The following is a 19,515-nucleotide window of genomic DNA, read 5'->3' as shown; positions in this document are numbered from 1 at the left end:
TTTTGCGCCTACGCTCTTAACATAAAATATAAAGTAATTAATCCTCATTCACACTTATCTGATGGTTAATGACAAGGTCCAGATTTAGTCTTAAATTATATTCTTGATAAATATAATAGGGCTATAAAAAGCGAGATGAACTAATTAAATTGACAAAAACCAGAGAGCAGACACAAAAATATCATCAAGACACAGGTGCAAAAATAAAGCACTATTCAGCAGGAACTTATTTTTACTTTAATATCACTGTTGTCCTATATAAAAAAGCTTTACATCATGCACAACATAAACAACAAATTATCATTCTTACCACTGTGTTTTCTCAGGCTACTCTGTTAAAAACATCTACTACCTTTAATTTTAATATGTACTAATCATATTATCTACTTCCAATATATCTTTAATATCTAACACGACTTGTTAACAACGCATATGATGTACATAGTAATGTACTAATTAGATTTTTAAATAGATATCTTCAGTTCTAAATAAATTCTAATCAAAATATACAAATTTATTGTTACGAAAAATATAGACAATAAAGATTTTGATTTGGTCTTTTCTTGTATACAGAAAAAATAAAATCACTCAGTAAAATATTTCAATTTTAGTCTCTTCTTTTATCTTTAAATAGATAAAATAGAGTAACAGGTATATACGATAGACATGTTTTGTTTTCAATAACTTGATACTATTCAGAAATATCTGAACCCATCTCTACGTGTCCTACTATTTCAAATTAGGCGGTCCTACATAAGTTTGTAGTATGATGGGAATGGGAATATCTGCAGAGTAAGTTGAGATATTTTAGATTAGACCAAGACAATATACGCGATCAGATTTGGTTACAGATCCCAAAATAGCTATGTAAGTAATACAATAATGTAGAATGTAAAAGTATGCATTTACCATGTTATTAGATTTAAAAGATTTTTCTGATGTTTTAATGGTTTACTAATAGTCGATATAAGGTCGATTTGCAGCGATCTGTTTAATGAATAAAAATTATTGGATATGTAATTTACCATGTTAACAATTAAAAAAACAAGGGTTGCCCGATCTAATCTTGTTCTAACTATTATTAATTAATAATTAAAAAATGACATTTTTTATGAATAAAAAAAATCCACCCGGGCAGATATTGTATCATATTTTTTGGGTCATTCTAAACAAAAAAGGTCTTTTGTAATTTTTCTCTAAATTTGATCGTTTTCGAGTTATAAACAATTTAAAACTGAAAAAACAACGAAAGATGACAATTTTCAGGGCTCAAAAACACAAGTAAAAAATATTATTTTTGTAATCACAAGTTCAAACCTTTTTCTATCAGGTCTCTATAAGAATTTTAGCCATGTTTTATTCTAAAACATATTTTTTTAATTGCTAATGAGGGAAGGTTCCTTATGGAGAGACGGGCATTAACAACTAAAAAACAATGTTTCAGAATGAAATAGATCCAAAAGACTTATCAAGAACTGATAGAATAAGGTTTGAACTTGAATTTAGGTACTTCGTAATTTCAAAAACGATATTTTATACTTATGTTTTTGAGCCTTGAAAATCGTCACCTTTCGTTCTTTTTTCAGTTTTAAATTGTTTATAACTAGAAAACGATCAACTTTAAAGAAAAATTACAAAATACCTTTTTTGTTTAGAATGACCTAAAAAATCTGAAATAATATCTGCCAGGGTCGAAATAATTATAGTTAGAACAAGATTAGATCGGGCAACCCTTGTTTTTTGTAATTGTTAACATGCTAAATTACATATTTAATAATTTTTATCCATTAAACAGATCGGTGCAAATCGACCTTATATCGCATCTTAGACTATAAAGTAGCCAATAAGATGATCTCAATGAAAATAAGCTTAATGATCAAAGGTATTAATGAAGCAGATAATTAGACACAGCAACATAAAATTATAAAAAATAAGAATCATAAACTCTCTTTGAGTTTCGCCTGATTGACAAACCTATTTTGGGAAAAGTTTGAATTAATAACAAAAGGCAATTCCTAGTAGCTATTAAATAGTCAATAAATAAAAATAAAATAACACATTTTTTGATTTATTCTTGACAGTGAATTCACAGACCAAACAGTGCTTCAAATTCTAGTCAATTCAAAGAAAAAAAGGTTATAGCCAAGTGATTCCGATCAAACAAGAGAATGTACCTTTAACATCATATTAGTTATCTTTGCAAAAAAAATCATGAATAAATATTTAGAAAAAATCACAATTTTGTTTCAAATGGAAAGTAGCTACAATAGTGGTAAGTTTTCACAGTACAAGGTGAAAACGGTAATAAAATGTTTGACACGGTTCCTATATAATTAAAAACAACATTGAACTCAATGTATAATGCAACATCTATAGATGTTTAACCCCTTAACGTACACACTCGAGTTAACTCGAGCACGCTAAACGGTCTAAACTGTGCACACTCGAGATAATTCGAGCAGCGTTGTATTTTATGTTGCTATAATTTTTCACACTCGAATGCAATCGAGAATTGAAAATAACAATGTGAAATCAAAAAAAATATATCCTTTTTCTACCTATCACTTACGACTAATCTCTTCCTTGTGAGCCGCTTTCCGACAAATGTGCATATTCATATTCTGATTCGTTCATTTTTCAATATACATGGTGTTAGTAAATAAGTATGAAAAACTTTAAGGACTAATTATTTATTGCTCTAAGACCGGTTAAGCTATGAAAATGAAATTTGGTGTGTTTTAAGGGGTAGTTATTGTGCATTTTTGACATACAATTAAGAATTTTGTATTCATCATTGGCGCGCCTACGGGTAATGGTCTGAATTTTTTTAAAGACAAAATCGTACGCCACTGAGATATTTCGAATTAAAACTTATTTTTAATTCCACGTCTAATTTACGATAAAAAACCTTTCTTGCCTTTTTTTCATATGGTGCAACGTTTTTATGCAGAGAAATAAAACATCTTGACGCGTATTTTTCACTTTTTAATAAATTATCAAGAAATATCCAATATAATAATACTAAACTGGAATAATAACACAAAATATTACTAATAAGATTTTAACTAGGTACAGAGCTACAACAAATGTTAAAAATGACCTCCTTTAGAGGTTACAGAAGAATTTTATATTCATCATTGGCGCGCGTACGGGCAATGGTCTGAATTTATTTTAAGAAAAAATAGTAAGCCACTGAGATATGTCAAATTAAAAATCATTTTTGAATTGCTGGTTCAATTTACGACAGAAAATCTTTCTTGCCTTTTTTTCATATGCGGCGCCGTTTTTATATAAAAAAAAAATAAAGCATTTTAGCGTTTACAAAGTATTTGAGCTAAGTTGGCATATGGACACTACCTCAAATACTGTGTAAGCGTTAAGATATTTTATTTTTTTTTCTATAAAAACGGCGCCTCGTATGAAAAAAAATGCAAAAATATTTTCTGTCGTAAATTGAACCAGCAATTCAAAAATGATTTTTAATTTGACATATCTCAGTGGCTTACTATTTTTTTCTTAAAAGAAATTCAGACCATTGCCCGTACGCGCGCCAATGATGAATATAAAATTCTTATGTTACCTGTAAAGGAGATCATTTTAAACATTTCTTGCAGCTTTGCACCTAGTTAAAATCTTATTAGTAATATTTTCTGTTATTGTTCTAGTTTAGTATTATTATATTGAATAGTTCTTGATAATATATTAGGAAATGAAAAATACGCGTCAAGATGTTTTATTTTTCTGCATTAAAACGGTGCACCATATGAAAAAAAGGCAAGAAAGGTTTTTTATCAAAAATGGTGCATGGTCTGTGCTCATTGAACTGGCAAGTACCTAGTTTTTCGAGCAGGGAAGCATGTTGCCCTTTAAGCATGTACTAATTTAATCCTTTAACATCGACTGGTATTCACCATATTTTCTTTAAATCTATCATGTAAACCATATATTATGATGTTACCACTTTAATTAGTGTGCTAGTTTCAACTACTTAGCAGATTGCACTGAAGATGTTCTGAATTAGAACGAAAACGTTTTGCACGACTTTTTATGAAGTTTTTTAATAAACCATTTTATACCAGTATACAACTTGAAGTTTTTACTTCTGTATGAATACAAAATTCTTAGTTGTATGTCAAAAGAATGCGCAATAACTACATCCTAAAACTCACCAAATTTCATTTTCATAGCCCAACTGGTCTTAAAGCAAGAAATAAATTGGCAGTTTGAAATAAAAATTTCAACACCCGTATCTCGGAAACGAAGCATTTGCGGACATATGTTTATAGAGCAAACCGGCATTATTTTTTCGCCGCACCGGCAAAAACAGTCATGTAACGATCATGCTCCTGCGCAGTAAACAAAATACCTACGTTCCAACAAAAAGATGATCGTTGATCCCATCGTCCTTCCGATTGTTCCAATAAAAAGTGTTATCGTCCAATGACAGTTTCGTGACGATCATTTCAGTAATCGGATAAACGCAGGTACTCGTTGGGCTGATCTGCGCACTAGGATCACTTTTTTCATTAAAAACAAATTGATTTTTTTTGGCCGGTCTTTTTGAAAAAAAAAAAACTGCATTAATTGGTTAACCTAAGAAGTGTAAAATTTTGAAATTACGAATACAGTAGAACCGCGATTATCCGTGCGCGGATTATCCGGGTTGCGTATTATCCACAGAGGTGTAACCAGGATGATCCTAAGGGGGGGGGGTTACAACTACTTGATGGTTTCTGGGGGGTATGGAATAGTAATGGTGTTAAACGTATAGACTTAAAAATACATCCAAATGGGGGTGGGTTATAACCCCCAAAACCGCCCCTAGTTACGCCTATGATTATCCATGCTATGATTTTGCATTACTCCAATTGAGGTTGCACGTGGGTGGTCCGATAAGTACTTAGCCTCTCCGTTCGATGGCGCCACTGTCGCAAGAGAAATTTACAATTGTGTAATACATTCTTGTAGACGGCCTATGCCAAAATATCAGCCAAATCGCACTCGTAGTTGTAAATCAAAAGCGCTTAAATGATGTAAACGGCGACTCTTCTTCTTCGATTAAAATTGTCAAAAATTGGTTTAACGAGTTTCAATGTGGTGGCACGTCGGTTTTTGATAAGTCACTCCCAGGGGCCCCGAAAACGGCTACCACTAAGGATAACATGAAAAAAATCCACGATCTCGTATTGGTAGACCGCCGACTGAAGGTGCGTGAGATAGCTGAGACAGTAGTCACCTTAAAAGATGTCGTTGATCATATCATGCATGAAATTTTAGGCATAAAACAGCTGTCGACGCGATGGCTGCCGCATTTTCTAACTCCGGACAATAAACGCAACCATGAGACCATTCCAGAGCAGTGTCTGATGCTGTTTAAGTGTAATCCAAATGAGTTTCTAGGTTGTTTCATAACCGTTGGCGAAACATGGTTCCACTGGTATACACCAGAGACCATGGAATAGTCGATACAGTGGACGTCACTCCGCGAACGTGGCAAAGACTGTCCAATTGACCGGAGAGGTGATTGCTACTATTTTCTGGGATTCACAAGGTGTGATCTATATCCACTTTCTGGAAAAGGGCAAAACGATCATAAGACGATTTTACCATGCCGCATTATTGGCTCGATTCGATGCCGAATTTCAGAAAAAACAGCCCCAGTTGGGGAAGAACAAATACTCTTCCACCATGACATCGCTCCGACTCACACCTCCGTCATTTTCATAGGCAAATTGGGCTACAAACTGCTGTTCCATACCACGTATTCTCCAGATTTGAGAAGGCCTATTTTGAAGGCTAAGTACTTATCAGACTGCCCTAGTATTGAAATAAAAGTTACCGTAAATCCCTCGACGGAAACTCTATATGACGTCAGAGATGCACATAATGCAATATTGACAGCTACAGTGCTAGGGGATCCCTGGAAATCATTCGCTTGACATCTGCTGCCATCTGAATATCTAATATTTAGTTACGCGCTAGAGAACAGTTGCTACTCTGCTAAACGCAGGAAAAATGCTTTGACAATAATTGAACAAACATTAGAGATTATAAACAAGTGGAAAGGTGAAAGTGTCTTAATAATTATCACGAATATGTGAAGTTGTCAAGCAAACAATACAAAAGGATCGACTTTTCAACAACTCGATGAAGCACATTCCAACCAAGTGGTTTCTGCAGATAAGATCGGAGGGTGTAACAATCTCTAGGCAAATGTGTGCTAAGCAAGCAGAGATTTTTCACGAACACTTGAAAATAAAAGAACCTTTCAAACTAACTCCGAAAATGAGAGTCAAGATGAAAAAAAGTTGATATGTTGAACTTGCACAGAAGATTGTACTATGAGTTAGTTTAAACTTAAAAGATTTATTTTTTCTTCACCTTTTTATAGTAAGTAGATACGTATGTGTATACATATGTATAACATATAAGAAATAAATGTTCGATTTTTCCATGCTGTTCAATTATCTGTGCCACGCCCGATCCCGTGGAGCATGGATAATGTGGGTTCTGCTGAACTCTACTTTAAAAATGTAAACACATCGACCATAGTTTTAAAATAAACAAATGATACCATATAGAAACAAAAATCTAAGATTGTATAAAGAATAAATAAAGAATTATCTGCTCACTATTTAAATATTTGGAAATTTGTTAATTTTTGATCATAAATATGTTGTTACATTTATATTTGTAAATGCCAACATAGGATTAAAACAATTTGATCTCTGAATTCACTTTTTATACTGCAGTCATCTCTAAATCTGTATTATAATCACAACATATGGAAAACCTACTACTAAAATTTTAGTAATAATAATTTATTACTTATTACGATGAAGAAGGTTGATTATCAGAGCTATTATGATGCGTTCCTTCATCTTCGTCATCTTCCTCCTCTTCCATTAACTTTTTTGCCAGTTGAAGTGCATGGAACTCGTTATAGTGCTTTTTTCTTTTCAATTCAAAGTCTTTCTTTTTCTTTTTCTGATCGTCTGTTAATTCCTCTTCTGAATCATCATCAGAATCGTCTTGTTGCATCACCTTGGGGGGCTGCTCAGTTGCTATCCTTATCCTTAAATAAACAAATCAAATAGTTAATATATGTATTATAAATATCTTAACACGTAAACCCTTTCGCTCATGCATTTTTGTTTTTTAAGATAAAAATTTGAAATTAGGTTATAATATTTCTTTCGTTTTTTTAAACTTTTTGGCATGCTCAAAATAATTCCCTGTTATCCCTTTTAAGGGATATGAATTGTACAGTATATTGTACATTGTGAACAAACGGTGTATACGACCTGTACAATATAATATATTGCACATTGTGAGTAAATGGTAGTGGCTCTTGCGACTCTGGAAACCAACATATAATTAAAAATCATATATCTGCAACTAATTATTTATTTGTATGATATAACATAAAAACACTTTTGTTTTTTTTTGGAATACATACGTGTATACTTCACTTTTTATAGACAAAATTGTTTTGTCATCTATAATTAAAAAATCACCAAATCCATGCAGCCTTACTACTGCTGCTGCTCTAGTTTTTGTTTTTTCTGTGACGGAGATGAAGTCGATTCTCTTGTATCCAAAGGACATGCCCGTTTTCTGGAGGATACTGTGTCTGATTTTATTAAAACTTCAGTGACGTATGACGATGAATAAACTTCTTCCCTCTTCCTTGTCATCAATAGCAGAACAAATAACTTCCCCGTTGTCTGTATTGCTTTCCTTCAACTCATTATTCATCACTGCTAACTTCTTCCTTCCTATCCCCCCAAATATAGTTGTGTACTATACCTGTCACCCACCTCCATATACTCACACTATACAATATACTGTGCACTAATGTTTACTCAAATATAAAAAAAAAACAAACTAACTGAACGGAACGTGCACTGTAAATGTAGTAAATACAAGTGTGTCTTGTCATTAATAAAAATATATCTGACATTTACAACCAATCTGTAAACTATTAAACACCACCTTCCGTTGAGACACTGAAGTAACCATCACAACAACGTAGTTCCTTGAATTTTATTTTTTTTTACTTAAAACTAGTCAACCTTAGATGGAAGCAACGGTTTGAAATTAAAACTAATATGTGTACACTACAATGTACATTGTGAATAATGCAGATAGAAATATCGGGTCACGTGATTTCGATATCAGTAAAGTGATGTACAATATAACGTACACCGTGAACGAAAGGGTTAATTGCCAGTTAAATAAAAATTATTACCCCTCAGGCCACCTCGCGATTTTTTAAATTCACATCAATATTTAGTTGTCTTAATATATTTCCGAGAAGTTGCAGTATTATTTTACCAATAAAACATTTTTTTTATTTTTTTTTTGTTGCGGCACAGCTTAAATGCTACAGAACCTAAAGCAATATTTTTGTTGACTGTGGCCATGCAGCATGCAACTTTCCGAAAGTGCATGCTGCACTTTCCTGTTGCAACCTCTCTATTCCTGGATTTGCATGTTACTTTATACTGTTTGATCATTTGTAATCATACCTTCGACGTTTGCATTCACTGACACAACTGCATATGCAGACAGTAATTTGTGACACAACTGCATATGCAGACAGTAATTTGCCTTTGTAAGTGTCTGCATTTGCAGTTGTGTCCGTGAATGGGTTAACTAAAAATCTTGGGTTAGTGAATTTTTAAAATTTGTAGATTTAATTCCCATTAAAGATAGTCAATCACATTAAAAAGCCACAAGAAAATAGCATCTGAACATAATGCAATACTGTTTTAAGTCTAGTTTTCTAGTCTATCTTTTTTATGACTATTTAAAATAGGACTATTAAGAAATTGTTATTAAAATCCACAAGGAAAATAAACTTCCTGTAGCTAGCTGTATACCATAAATCACAAAAATACTAGATTTGTTGTAAGAGGTATATTTTAAAATACCCTAAATAACCCTTTCTTGAGCTCATCTTTATGTAGGTATCAATTTCAAAATAAACATATTTTTACTGGGAAAGATGATATCAATATGTTGTGTCTATGGTGTATTATTATCAGAGTAACTAAAATTATTTAAGGAATTCATGCTTAGTGTGCAATAGAATATCCTATAAGGTGGCTGTGTATTTTGATGACAAAACCAGTAAAGGTAAGTAAAAGATATTTTGTTTTTATGTGTTTATGTTATTGTAAGGGGGTTATGGTATATATATAAAGTTTCAACTTCAAGATAATAAACAAGATTTAAGAAATTATTGGTTTGTTTGTAGAGATCTTGTCCTGTAATATTTGAATATCAGGATAGTGAGTTGTCCCATAGTGAGTTGTCGGATAGTGAGTTGTCCTCACACATTCAATTTTCAATAGCAGGAAATTAAAAATACTAAATATTTATTGGTTTGACTTTTTATTAATTTTTCTCTATTTAAATGATTACAGGTGTGCCTCTCACCCACGATTTGGCTCTAGAGTTGTTAAATGTTGGTAACTAGTCCGAAATAGAAGATTTAGATGGCGAAAATGATGATGCTTTTGAGGTTCAAATATTTGAAAATAACACCGACGACAAGGATACTGAAGAAACTGTATTAGATGAAGAACCTGTATTGGATAAAGAACATGTTCCTTCAACGAGCTCTTCTTCAGCAAGGAGGCAATGGAAAGACATGACATTTCAGCAAAAAATTTTTGTTTTATTTTAGTTAGAATGTAATAGCATGTTAAAAAATTATAAAAATAATTTTTATTTGGCCCTAATAGTGTTTTACGTTTAATAAAAGTAAATTTTTTCATACACTTACAATCCTGCGCTTATAGAACATAAGGCGAGAGCGCACAAACGTGACATGTCATTTGTGACAGATTCAAACTATAAATTTTTTTTCTGCATTTTTTACCCCTTTTTTAGATACCGTATATCGTAGTTATTCAAAGGGAAACTTCATTTTCACTCAAAAAAAGTTCAGGTATGAAAGGGATAAGGGTCACATTGGGTCACATAAGGGTCAAATTGTTATTCCCTTAATCTTCAGGCTCATGCCACTTTTCACTTAAAGGGTACCTCTCATTAATATAGGCAAAATGACATCTCTCTCAGAATTCAATTTCTGACATTTTTTTTATGTTCTATGTAATTAAACATCAGACTCACAGCCCCCCAAAAACTCAGAACTCAGAACCCCAAATTTGACCCATCCAGAAACTCATAAACCAAGAGTTTCTTCACAATTAAAAAAAAAACATGTAAATTTATATTGGAAGGGGGACGAATTTTCATGCAAAATACATGCCCTCAAATGTAACCCCTTACTGCCCTGAATCAACCCCTAGTTTTTTTTAAATAGCAAGTGTGATTAATTATTTATATGGGAAATAAGCCACAATTAAAATGAAAAAAATAATTTTATTAACGTTTCGACGCCCAAATCGGGTGCCGTTGTCAAAATACAAAATATTACTAAAATAAACTAAAGTGTTGTTGCTAAGCAAAAAAATTCTTCTAATAATTTATTTAATCTCACTCATTTATATTGGCAATTCAGACATATATTATACATTTTAAAGTAGAAGACTTTAAAATGATATTGCCAATATTTATGAGTTGCGTTCCTGGGACGACTTACTGAAAGATAGTTCATTCGATTACATGAAATTAACCCCAACTCAAGAATATCAAATATCAATATAGACATATAGCAAGTGTGGTCGAGTGACACATCATTTAAAAGATATTTTTTCTCTCTATACTACACTTTATTTTTTTTTTTATTTGCGGAATAACTTTGAAGATAATTTTGGATATAACTAATTTATTGGTTGAACATAATTAATAAAAAAAAACATAAAATTTCATCAAATTAAATAAATTAAATGGTCAAAATAACCTACTCTGACCTCCATAAAATAATACAGTCTATTTTCAAAGCCTCTTCGTATATTTGCAAATACATACCTTGATGTTATAATATGTATATTGAGATTGGATATTTAATCAATAAATTAGTTAAATCCAAAATTATCTTCTAATTATGTAATGATGTAAAATGACGTAAATTAAAAAAATAGAGTGTCGTGTAGAGAAAAAAATTACCTTTCACATGATGTGCCACTCGACAACACTTGCTTGGGTGGGGGTAAAAGTTTCGTTGGAACACAGTGTATATGTGTTGGAAATAAACGTGGGACTGTGCAAATTTGGAAAAGCAACACCTGGTTTCATAGCTCAGCAACATTTTTCGCACTTTTAATTATGTAGATAAGGACACACCATTAAACTTGATAAAAATAATAAACTTAAAGATAAAACCCATAACTAAATTAAAATTCATGGTGACGTTTCACTTATTACTTTAATCATCGTCAGAATAATAAGTTTCTTGAGCGGATGCTTTAAAATAATTTTAAAGGAACAAACAATAATTAATGAAAACGTAAAAATGACATTGACAATCATTGGGTTAAGTCAATAATTTCAAACACGCCATGTCTTGTTGCGTGTTTAAGGGTGGCTTCAAAAGAAATATGGATAATGCCTCCTTGATGCTGAGTTCCATTGGAGAACTTGCATGACCAATGATTGAGAAGTCCTTACGACTAATAGGGTGGTCAGAATCAGTCATATGTTGGAATACCGCTGAATTTGGAATTGTTCTTGATCGTCTTCCTAAGTGAGGAGTGACCATTAAGTGTTCGCAACATCTGACATTAAAGTGACGTCGAGTCTTCCCGACGTACGTAGCTGCACAGCTACTACATTTGAATTGGTATATAATTATTATTGCTTTTAATTATATTGGCCAATTATAAAAGTCCTGGTTGCTGGATAATTGTCAAGGCCATAGCCCAAAAAAATTATAAGAAGAAAAGGTAAAATTTAGGTTGCAGATTTAGGCAGTACTGCAAGCAAAATACAATTATTTAAATTTACTTTTATATAATAATTGCTTATCATATCAATATTGTAAAGCAACCAACGAACTGTCAATATGGATGGAATGGGCAAGAAGTGAATTTAATGCGGCCAGGATGAGAGAGTGCAGTTTGGGAAGGATAGAACATAGTCGCTATCTTTCGTAAACAAAAAAATTGATAATGGCAATCAGGGTTGCCAGCGTGGGGTATTTTCCCGTAAGTTTGGAGTAATTTGAAAGCGTCTAGAATTTTTCTAAGCAGAAATAGTTGGGGGGGCGGGGACAATTATAAGAGATTTTAAGGGGTCATGGTAAATTAAATTTGCGTATATACATAGAACTGTATATTATACTCTCATATAATCGAAGACGATAGGACCTATGAATTATTTCCAGGGCCTTCTGTTGATAAGTAGTATAATTTTGGATTACTGTTGACTACTAATTTATTAAAATGCGGCAAAAATTTAAATTCAAGGGGTTTGAGCTTCAATTTGAGGGAATTTCAGTTTCTAAGTGGGGGATTTATAAAATCACATCTGGTAACTCTGGTGGTAGTTGTAGCAAATTTTCCCTGGCATGCTCTGTCTCTCTCTAGGACCTCTTACTTGTATGTTGGCCGCAATCTCGCTTCACTGTTTGAATGGGACGGGGCCATTCCATCCCTATTGACAGTTCGTTGGGAACAACATATAATTTTTTTTCTTCAATGACAGTAGAGGAAAGGCGCCAATTATGGAATACCATTTTGTTTTGGGGACATAAAAAATAACTATATAGAAATGAAAACAGTTTTTATGACAAATCAGTCAAACATTTACATATCGTAATTAAAAGAATTCTATGAAATATCTTAATTAACAAAAAAAAATAAGCAAAAACAAAATCACATTTTAGTATCCAAATATGGAATAGGTACCCATATATGGAATACAAGCATAAATCAACATATATCAATAACAAAAACAAACATAAAATATATGAGATCAAATAATTTTAAATAAAAACTTTGTGAAAAATAAAAGAATACTTAATTCACTTGCAAAAATCACAGATCCATGTATCAAACTCTGGACCAGCACAATCATAATGAGCCCACTTACACTGAACCCGCTATTCCATAATTAGGCACCAACGACTGTCCATATTTGGATTTGTACATTAGTTCAAACTAGTATCAACATGTTTTCAAGTCGTAATGTTTTAATTACAGAAGGTCATAAAATATCAAAATAAAGGTACTATGGATATACGCAATAGCATAACAAGTCTGTATTCATGCATAATAACCAATAATACTCGTTGAATATATTTACCTTTGAAATTTTCTGCGAGACGAGAAAACAAAACGTGCCTGTCAGACACGTATCGTTCGCGCATCTGACACAGAGGTGTGAATACGATAATAAAGAGAGCGACTGAAATAGAGGATGGTCTTGTAGTGCGCTTCCAACTTATATTTTCGGAGAAATCAAGGAATTCCATATTAGGGCACTATTCCATATTTGGTTACTTTCAAGTTGCAAGATTTCTCTTGAAATTTTAGATATTTTTGGTTTTTGACAGACCTGCTTTATTACATACTGTGGCAAGTAACATATAACCAATGAAATTGAAATCTTACAAATCTTAATATTACAAATTCAGTTACTTTATAACATGCTCACTAAGTCACAACTACTTCCTACCAACACTAATAAAAAACAATTAGTATCGGCAATCGGCATAGCACTCAAAGGTGACATGAGCACTGAATGGATTAAAGATGTCCATTTACTTGTGAGTTCTGCATTGAAGGCCAAAATTTCAAAGAAATAATTAGTTTTTTAGCTGTCGTTTCAAGTCACAATACCAAAAAGAGGACTGGGAAACTGGTCCGCCGATAACGGCAAACTCAATATGGTATACGGACGGCTCCAAAACCGATATAGGTACAGGGGCTGGAATATATGGCTTAAAACCAAGGACGGAAGTCCGGGTATGTCTAGGGACATATGCGACCGTATTTCAAGTCGAAGTAGCTGCTATACAAAGGTGCGCTATGGAACTAATCAGTCGAAATCTAGATAACGACTCCATCGTTATCTATTCGGATAGTCAAGTGGCTCTGAAGGCACTCAGTTCGGTACAGGTCGATTCATGGCTGGTATGGAACTGTTTGAGTGTCCTCTCTCAGGTGGGAAGTCGAAACAGATTGACACTTGCCTGGGTGCCGGGACATAAGGGTCATCGTGGCAACGAGAAGGCCGATGAATTGGCCCGAGAAGGCGCATCTACGCCACTGGTTGGTCCGGAACCCGTCTTTGGAATCGCAAATACGATAAAAAGAGCAGCTATACAAAAATGGGCGCAAGAGAAGTCTCTTGAATGGTGGAACAACTCCCCAGGACAGAGGCAGGCCAAACAGTTCATCAAAGGACATTCGGCTAAATTTACAACAGACTTACTTTCGCGCAGTCGAAGCACTGTCAGAATGATAGTGGGTCTGCTGACTGGACACTGTAGACTCAATAGACACTTGAGTCTCATAGACCTGACAGAAGAGGACACCTGTCGGTTCTGTCTGGAAGAAGAGGAAACCGCTCTACACGTTCTGTGTCATTGCAAAGGTCTCGCATGAGTGCGGTTTCTAGAACTCGGTGAGGAAAAACCGGAAGCACCAGGCTACATGAAAAGGCCACTATCAAGGCTGTTAAGTCTCATTAAGAGGACTAAGCTAGGTGAAGTGCTTTAAAAGAAAGGGGAAACACAATAGATCTACTAAGGTCGCAGTGTATCAGGCTCTATTGGCCGCCCCATTTTCTACATTCTACATTCTAGCTGTCATTTATTGACGAACTAGATAACTAATTGGAGCACACTAAGGCCCGGTTTTTCAGTGAGCGGTTAAAATTTTGGTTAGCTAACCTAGTTTAAATTTTAACCAATATCTTAACCAATATTTTAACCCTCGTAGCGTTTTTCAGTGCTTAAAATCAAGTTAAGAAAATCTCGGTTAGCTAACCACTTTTTTCTTCTGTTGGCAGCAGTAACTGTAGGTGCGCATGTGCAATTCGAGAAGTAATGATCAATTTGACAGAAAAATAAATAAAAGACAATTTCATAACCAAATTAAAAAAATTATTAATGCAATGCAATATGCAATATTAAGTTCGGAATCTTTGTTTAGTTCATAACATCTACCTCGGTTTCATAATAGAAGAGAATTAAAATTATTGGGACGATTTAGACTTTTTTTCTGATTTTGTTTGTCAAAGACCATGGTCTTGTCTTATCACTATTTGAACAGATTGACCATGAAATAAGAAGTCAGACTCTTTGGTAAATAATTAAGTATTTTGCTGTGTAGACAAATATAAAATAATCTTTTTAAAATATTACTAGGAATCATCCATTAAATCCTGTTACAGTAAGTGTAAACATAGGTACCTGTTACAGTTATATTTAAATATATTTCCTTATAATTCCTTCCTATATAATAACGATAATAATTTATAACTTCAATAATAATAATTTCCTTATAATAATAAGGAGGTATTAGTGTTGTTCTGAAGCTATTTTCTTGTGGCATTTTTATAATCAAGTATATTCAAATGGGAAATAAGCCACAATTTTATCTAAAAATGATTTTATTAACGTTTCGACGCCCAAGTCGATAATAAATTATTAGAAGAATTTTTTACTAAGCAACATTTTTGTTTATTTAGTATTATTTTGTATTTTGACAACGACACCCGACTTGGGCGTCGAAACGTTAATAAAATCATTTTTAGATAAAATTGTGGCTTATTTCCCATTTGAATATACTTGATTATAAGGAGGTATTAGAATACTTCCCGTGATGAAATAAAATAACATAACCCAACTAATCCCTTCTGTCAGGCAGGTACTCAAAAATCAAAAAAATAAACATAATGCATTCACTGCACCAATTCGCAAGCATAACCGCAAAATTCGGAGTTAAACCATCTAACGAGGATTGGTTAAAATCGTGGTTAACTTAAACGAGTTTACGCTCTAATCTAGTACTGAAAAACTGATTAAACATGAATATTTCGGCGACCAAAAAATAAATAGGTTAACCCAGCACTGAAAAACCGGCCCTTAGTTGTCATAAGGATGTAACTGCATAATCACACATAGTAAAAAGTCACATGTAAACATTTTATGGAAAAATAACTTTTAACCATTAGTCTAAGGTTTTATTAATTTTTATTAAATAGGAAAACATCCTAAAATTGTTTATTAATATATGTTAATATATACAGTGATTCATATAGCACCTTGATTTTTATGTAAATATAATTATGTATGAGTATGATATAACTGATTAATGATTCCAAATTTAACTGCATAATATATGCACAAAACGTGGTACACAAAAAGGTGTAGGTACATAAAATAGCTACATAAAATAATGCAACTAAATCTATGGAAGAATCAGAATGTTTTAAACAAAGAAAAATCATGGGTCAAGTGTAAATAATTTAAAATATTATTTTATCTATGCTGAGATATTGTTGCCAACAGAAAATTATATGATTTAATAATATAAATAAGTACCTTTCAGCTAATTCACTGGCATCTAGTTCTTCTATATTATCCTGTTCCATATAATTGAAGGGTGTTTTGGGCTCTTGAATTTTCATGTGCCCATAATCCTTGTCTGCAGGGTGGAGCGTAGCTATTATATTCATTTCATCCCATTTCGTTTCCTTTTGTTTTCTAAAACAATTTCGATATTTAAATATAGAATTATAAATGTGCAATTTTTTAATTTAACATAATTGAGGTCCTTATCTTAAATTTAAAGTTACAGCTAAAATAATTAGGCTTACTTTGCATTAAACTGCGGATCTTGTTTGTCGAAACTACTAGAATTTTTTAAAATCCCTTTCCTGGGTCGTCTTTTTAGATTTTCTGCCATTCTAACAACAAAATTAAAAAGGGTGTCAGGGGAGACTGGGGAGAGTCTCAAACTCAGCCATCAAACCCAATGTCAAATGCGATACGTCAACGTCAAAGTCAGTTTTAAATTGTCCGTCACTTACATGTCCGCACAGCGCCAAGGATTATAACTGAATCGATTATAACTTCAATCATAATCGTTTCGTAAAAAGTCATGTTAAGGGGATGGGTACAAACTTCCGGTTCAATGCCATTTAAATGGGATTCATTTTTTCGAATCCTGAGAAAACTAATAAGTATTTTTGAAAAAGGACCCCGCAGGAACCTTATGGGAAATGGCTCTCTGTCAAATGCTCTGAAACTTTGGGTTCTGGTAGTCCTTGATAAAGAACAAAAGACTCAATGGGTGCGTAGCTCCAAAAATTCATGTTTTTAAGATATAAGCTTCTGAAATTATAGATACAGTGAGGACGTTTGAGTTGGAATAAATTCATTTTCTCGAGAATGGGAGACTCTGGAGATAAAATTACGAATCGTCGATTTTTATTTTTAAATTATGATTTTTGGTCATATGTATATATCATGCCAGTGACGTAATCCATCTGGGTGTGATGACGCAATGGATAATTTTTTAAATAAGAATAGGGGTCGTGTGATAGCTCATTTGAAAGGCTATTCAATTCTCTATTCACTAATATAAACATTAACATAATTATTTATACAGAGTGTAAAAAATTTTTTTAATTAAATTAATTGAGACAAAAAGAAGAATGTATATAATCTATTTAATTTGAAATACATTTTACTGTTTTCTGAAAACGGGAAAAAATGTTTATTTGACAAATAAATATTGTTTTTCGCTTAACTTTAATATTAAAGCTGCCACCCACCTGCCTCTTAGCAGTTTGAACATTTAATTTAAGCGTAAAGCAATGATTATTTTTCAAATTAACATTTTTTCTGTTTTATGACAGAAGTAAAATGTATTTCGAATTAAATAAATTATATACATTCTTCTTTTTGTCTCAATTAATTTATTTTTGGGTACTCTGTATAAATAATTATGTTAAGGTTAAAAATAAAAATCGACCTGATTCGTAATTTATCTTCTGAGTCTCCCATTTTCGAGAAAATGAGTTTATTCCAACTTAAACGTCCTCACTGTACCTATAATTTAAGGGGCTTATATCTTAAAACCATGAATTTTTGGAGCTACGCGCCCATTGAGTCTTTTGTTCTACACATCAAGGACTACCAGAACCCAAAGTTTCAGAGCATTTGACAGAGAGCCATTTCCCATAAGGTTTCTGCGGGGTCCTTTAAGCGCAGAATAAAAGATTACGTTATTACCGAGGGCCGAAAGTCCCTGAAAAGGAAACCTATAGAAAGAATGAAGAACTATCTGATAGTGGCGACGAAGAATCTAAGAAGAAAAAATATAAAGAAGATAAATTATATTTTGAAAAGAGTAACCTGACGAGACGAACACCGAATAAAAGCAACGACACAAATGAAGAGATGATAAAAATGATGCGGGAAGTTATGTGGAAAAATGATGAAATGATGGCAGAAATAAGAACCATACGGAAAGACCAAAAAGAAACGATGGAATATATTAAGGAGCTGAAAGAAAAAAACGAAAAATTGGAAGAAGGTTTAAAAATGGCAAACAATAGAATAGAACAATTGGAAAAAGATAGACGGAGAAATAATATAGTATTAAAAGGCCTAACACTAGATGCTACCGACGGAAAGCCTGTAAAGGAGTCAGTAGAACACTTCATAGGAAGAAATCTGAAATTAGAGGTCAGACTGAGAGGAGCGGTGAAGATCGGCGACCAAATCTTTGTAGCAGAAATGGAAAACCTAACGGATAAGATGAGTGTACTAAAAAACAAAGGAAAACTGAAAAATCTACAGGGACAAAAGGTGTATATAGAATCAGATTTAACAAGAAAGGAAAGGGAAATACAAGCAAAAATTAGGAAAATGGCAAAAGAAGAAAAAGACAAAGGTAATACTACGAAGATAGGATATATGAAACTGGAGATTAATGGAAAGGAGTGGAAATGGGACCATAATAAAGAGAAACTTATACTAACTCACAGAAATATCGGGGAAGGGACTTCAAAAAACTAAAAGAAAATAATGAGACCGGACCCACAACAATGACAACCAAGGCAATGAATGGGAAAAGCGATAGGGAAAAAGATGATGCAAAGGTAAACAAGGATGAAAATAGGAAAAAGGGGAAAGCTAGATTGCAGAAAAAAGGAGAGATAAAAATGGGAACATGGAATGTGAGAAGCATCAATGGAAAAGAGGAAGAACTGGTAGAAGATATGATAAGACAAAAAATAGAAATACTAGGAATAACAGAAACGAAGATGAAAGGAAAAGGTCTTAAGAAAATACACAAAGGATATTGGTTACTTTGGGTAGGAGCGGATACAAAAGAGAGAGCAAAAGAAGGAGTCGGGATAATAATTGCACCGAATAGACTACAACACGTTATAGAAGAAACATATGTTAACCAGAGAATATTATCGGTGAAAATTAAACTGATGGACGAAGAAATATGGACAATAATAACAGCCTACGGAGTAAATGAAGATGCAAGAAAGGAAGAGAAAGATAAATTTTTCGAGGAGCTCCAAATGCAAATTGATAATGGGGAAGAAAACATAATTGTAATGGGAGATCTA

At 33.0% G+C, this 19,515-nt stretch overlaps 1 protein-coding gene across 2 annotated transcripts; it reads right to left on the bottom strand.

The window, feature by feature from the left end:
- Positions 1-214: 214 nt before the first annotated feature.
- LOC126881505 (protein phosphatase inhibitor 2-like) lies at positions 215-16,907 on the bottom strand. Of its 2 annotated transcripts, none has more exons than XM_050645796.1 (3): positions 16,741-16,907; positions 16,466-16,627; positions 215-7,075 (listed from the first exon to the last, which is right to left on the bottom strand). In XM_050645796.1, the coding sequence occupies exons 1-3, from the start codon at positions 16,827-16,829 to the stop codon at positions 6,832-6,834; spliced, it is 495 nt and encodes a 164-aa protein (XP_050501753.1). In that variant the 5' UTR covers positions 16,830-16,907; the 3' UTR covers positions 215-6,831. The 2 variants fall into 2 exon arrangements, with proteins under 2 accessions (XP_050501753.1, XP_050501754.1); XM_050645797.1 differs by having other exon boundaries at positions 16,466-16,622; positions 16,735-16,880.
- Positions 16,908-19,515: the final 2,608 nt, after the last annotated feature.

This window comes from Diabrotica virgifera, chromosome 3, assembly GCF_917563875.1.
Source record: "Diabrotica virgifera virgifera chromosome 3, PGI_DIABVI_V3a".
NCBI classification, from domain to species: Eukaryota; Metazoa; Arthropoda; class Insecta; order Coleoptera; family Chrysomelidae; genus Diabrotica; species Diabrotica virgifera.
The sequence above is the reverse complement of the archived record's forward strand: the minus strand, read 5'-3'. Positions and strand labels throughout refer to the sequence as shown.

Bases quoted from the DNA above. Each gene is read 5' to 3' on its own strand.
- LOC126881505 (XM_050645796.1), bottom strand. From the start codon at position 16,829: ATGGCAGAAAATCTAAAAAGACGACCCAGGAAAGGGATTTTAAAAAAT. The intron at 16,628-16,740 runs GTAAGCCTAATT...AAATTGTTTTAG, and splicing joins GATCCGCAGTTTAATGCAAA to AAAACAAAAGGAAACGAAAT. The intron at 7,076-16,465 runs GTACTTATTTAT...TGTTTATTTAAG, and splicing joins GCCAGTGAATTAGCTGAAAG to GATAAGGATAGCAACTGAGC.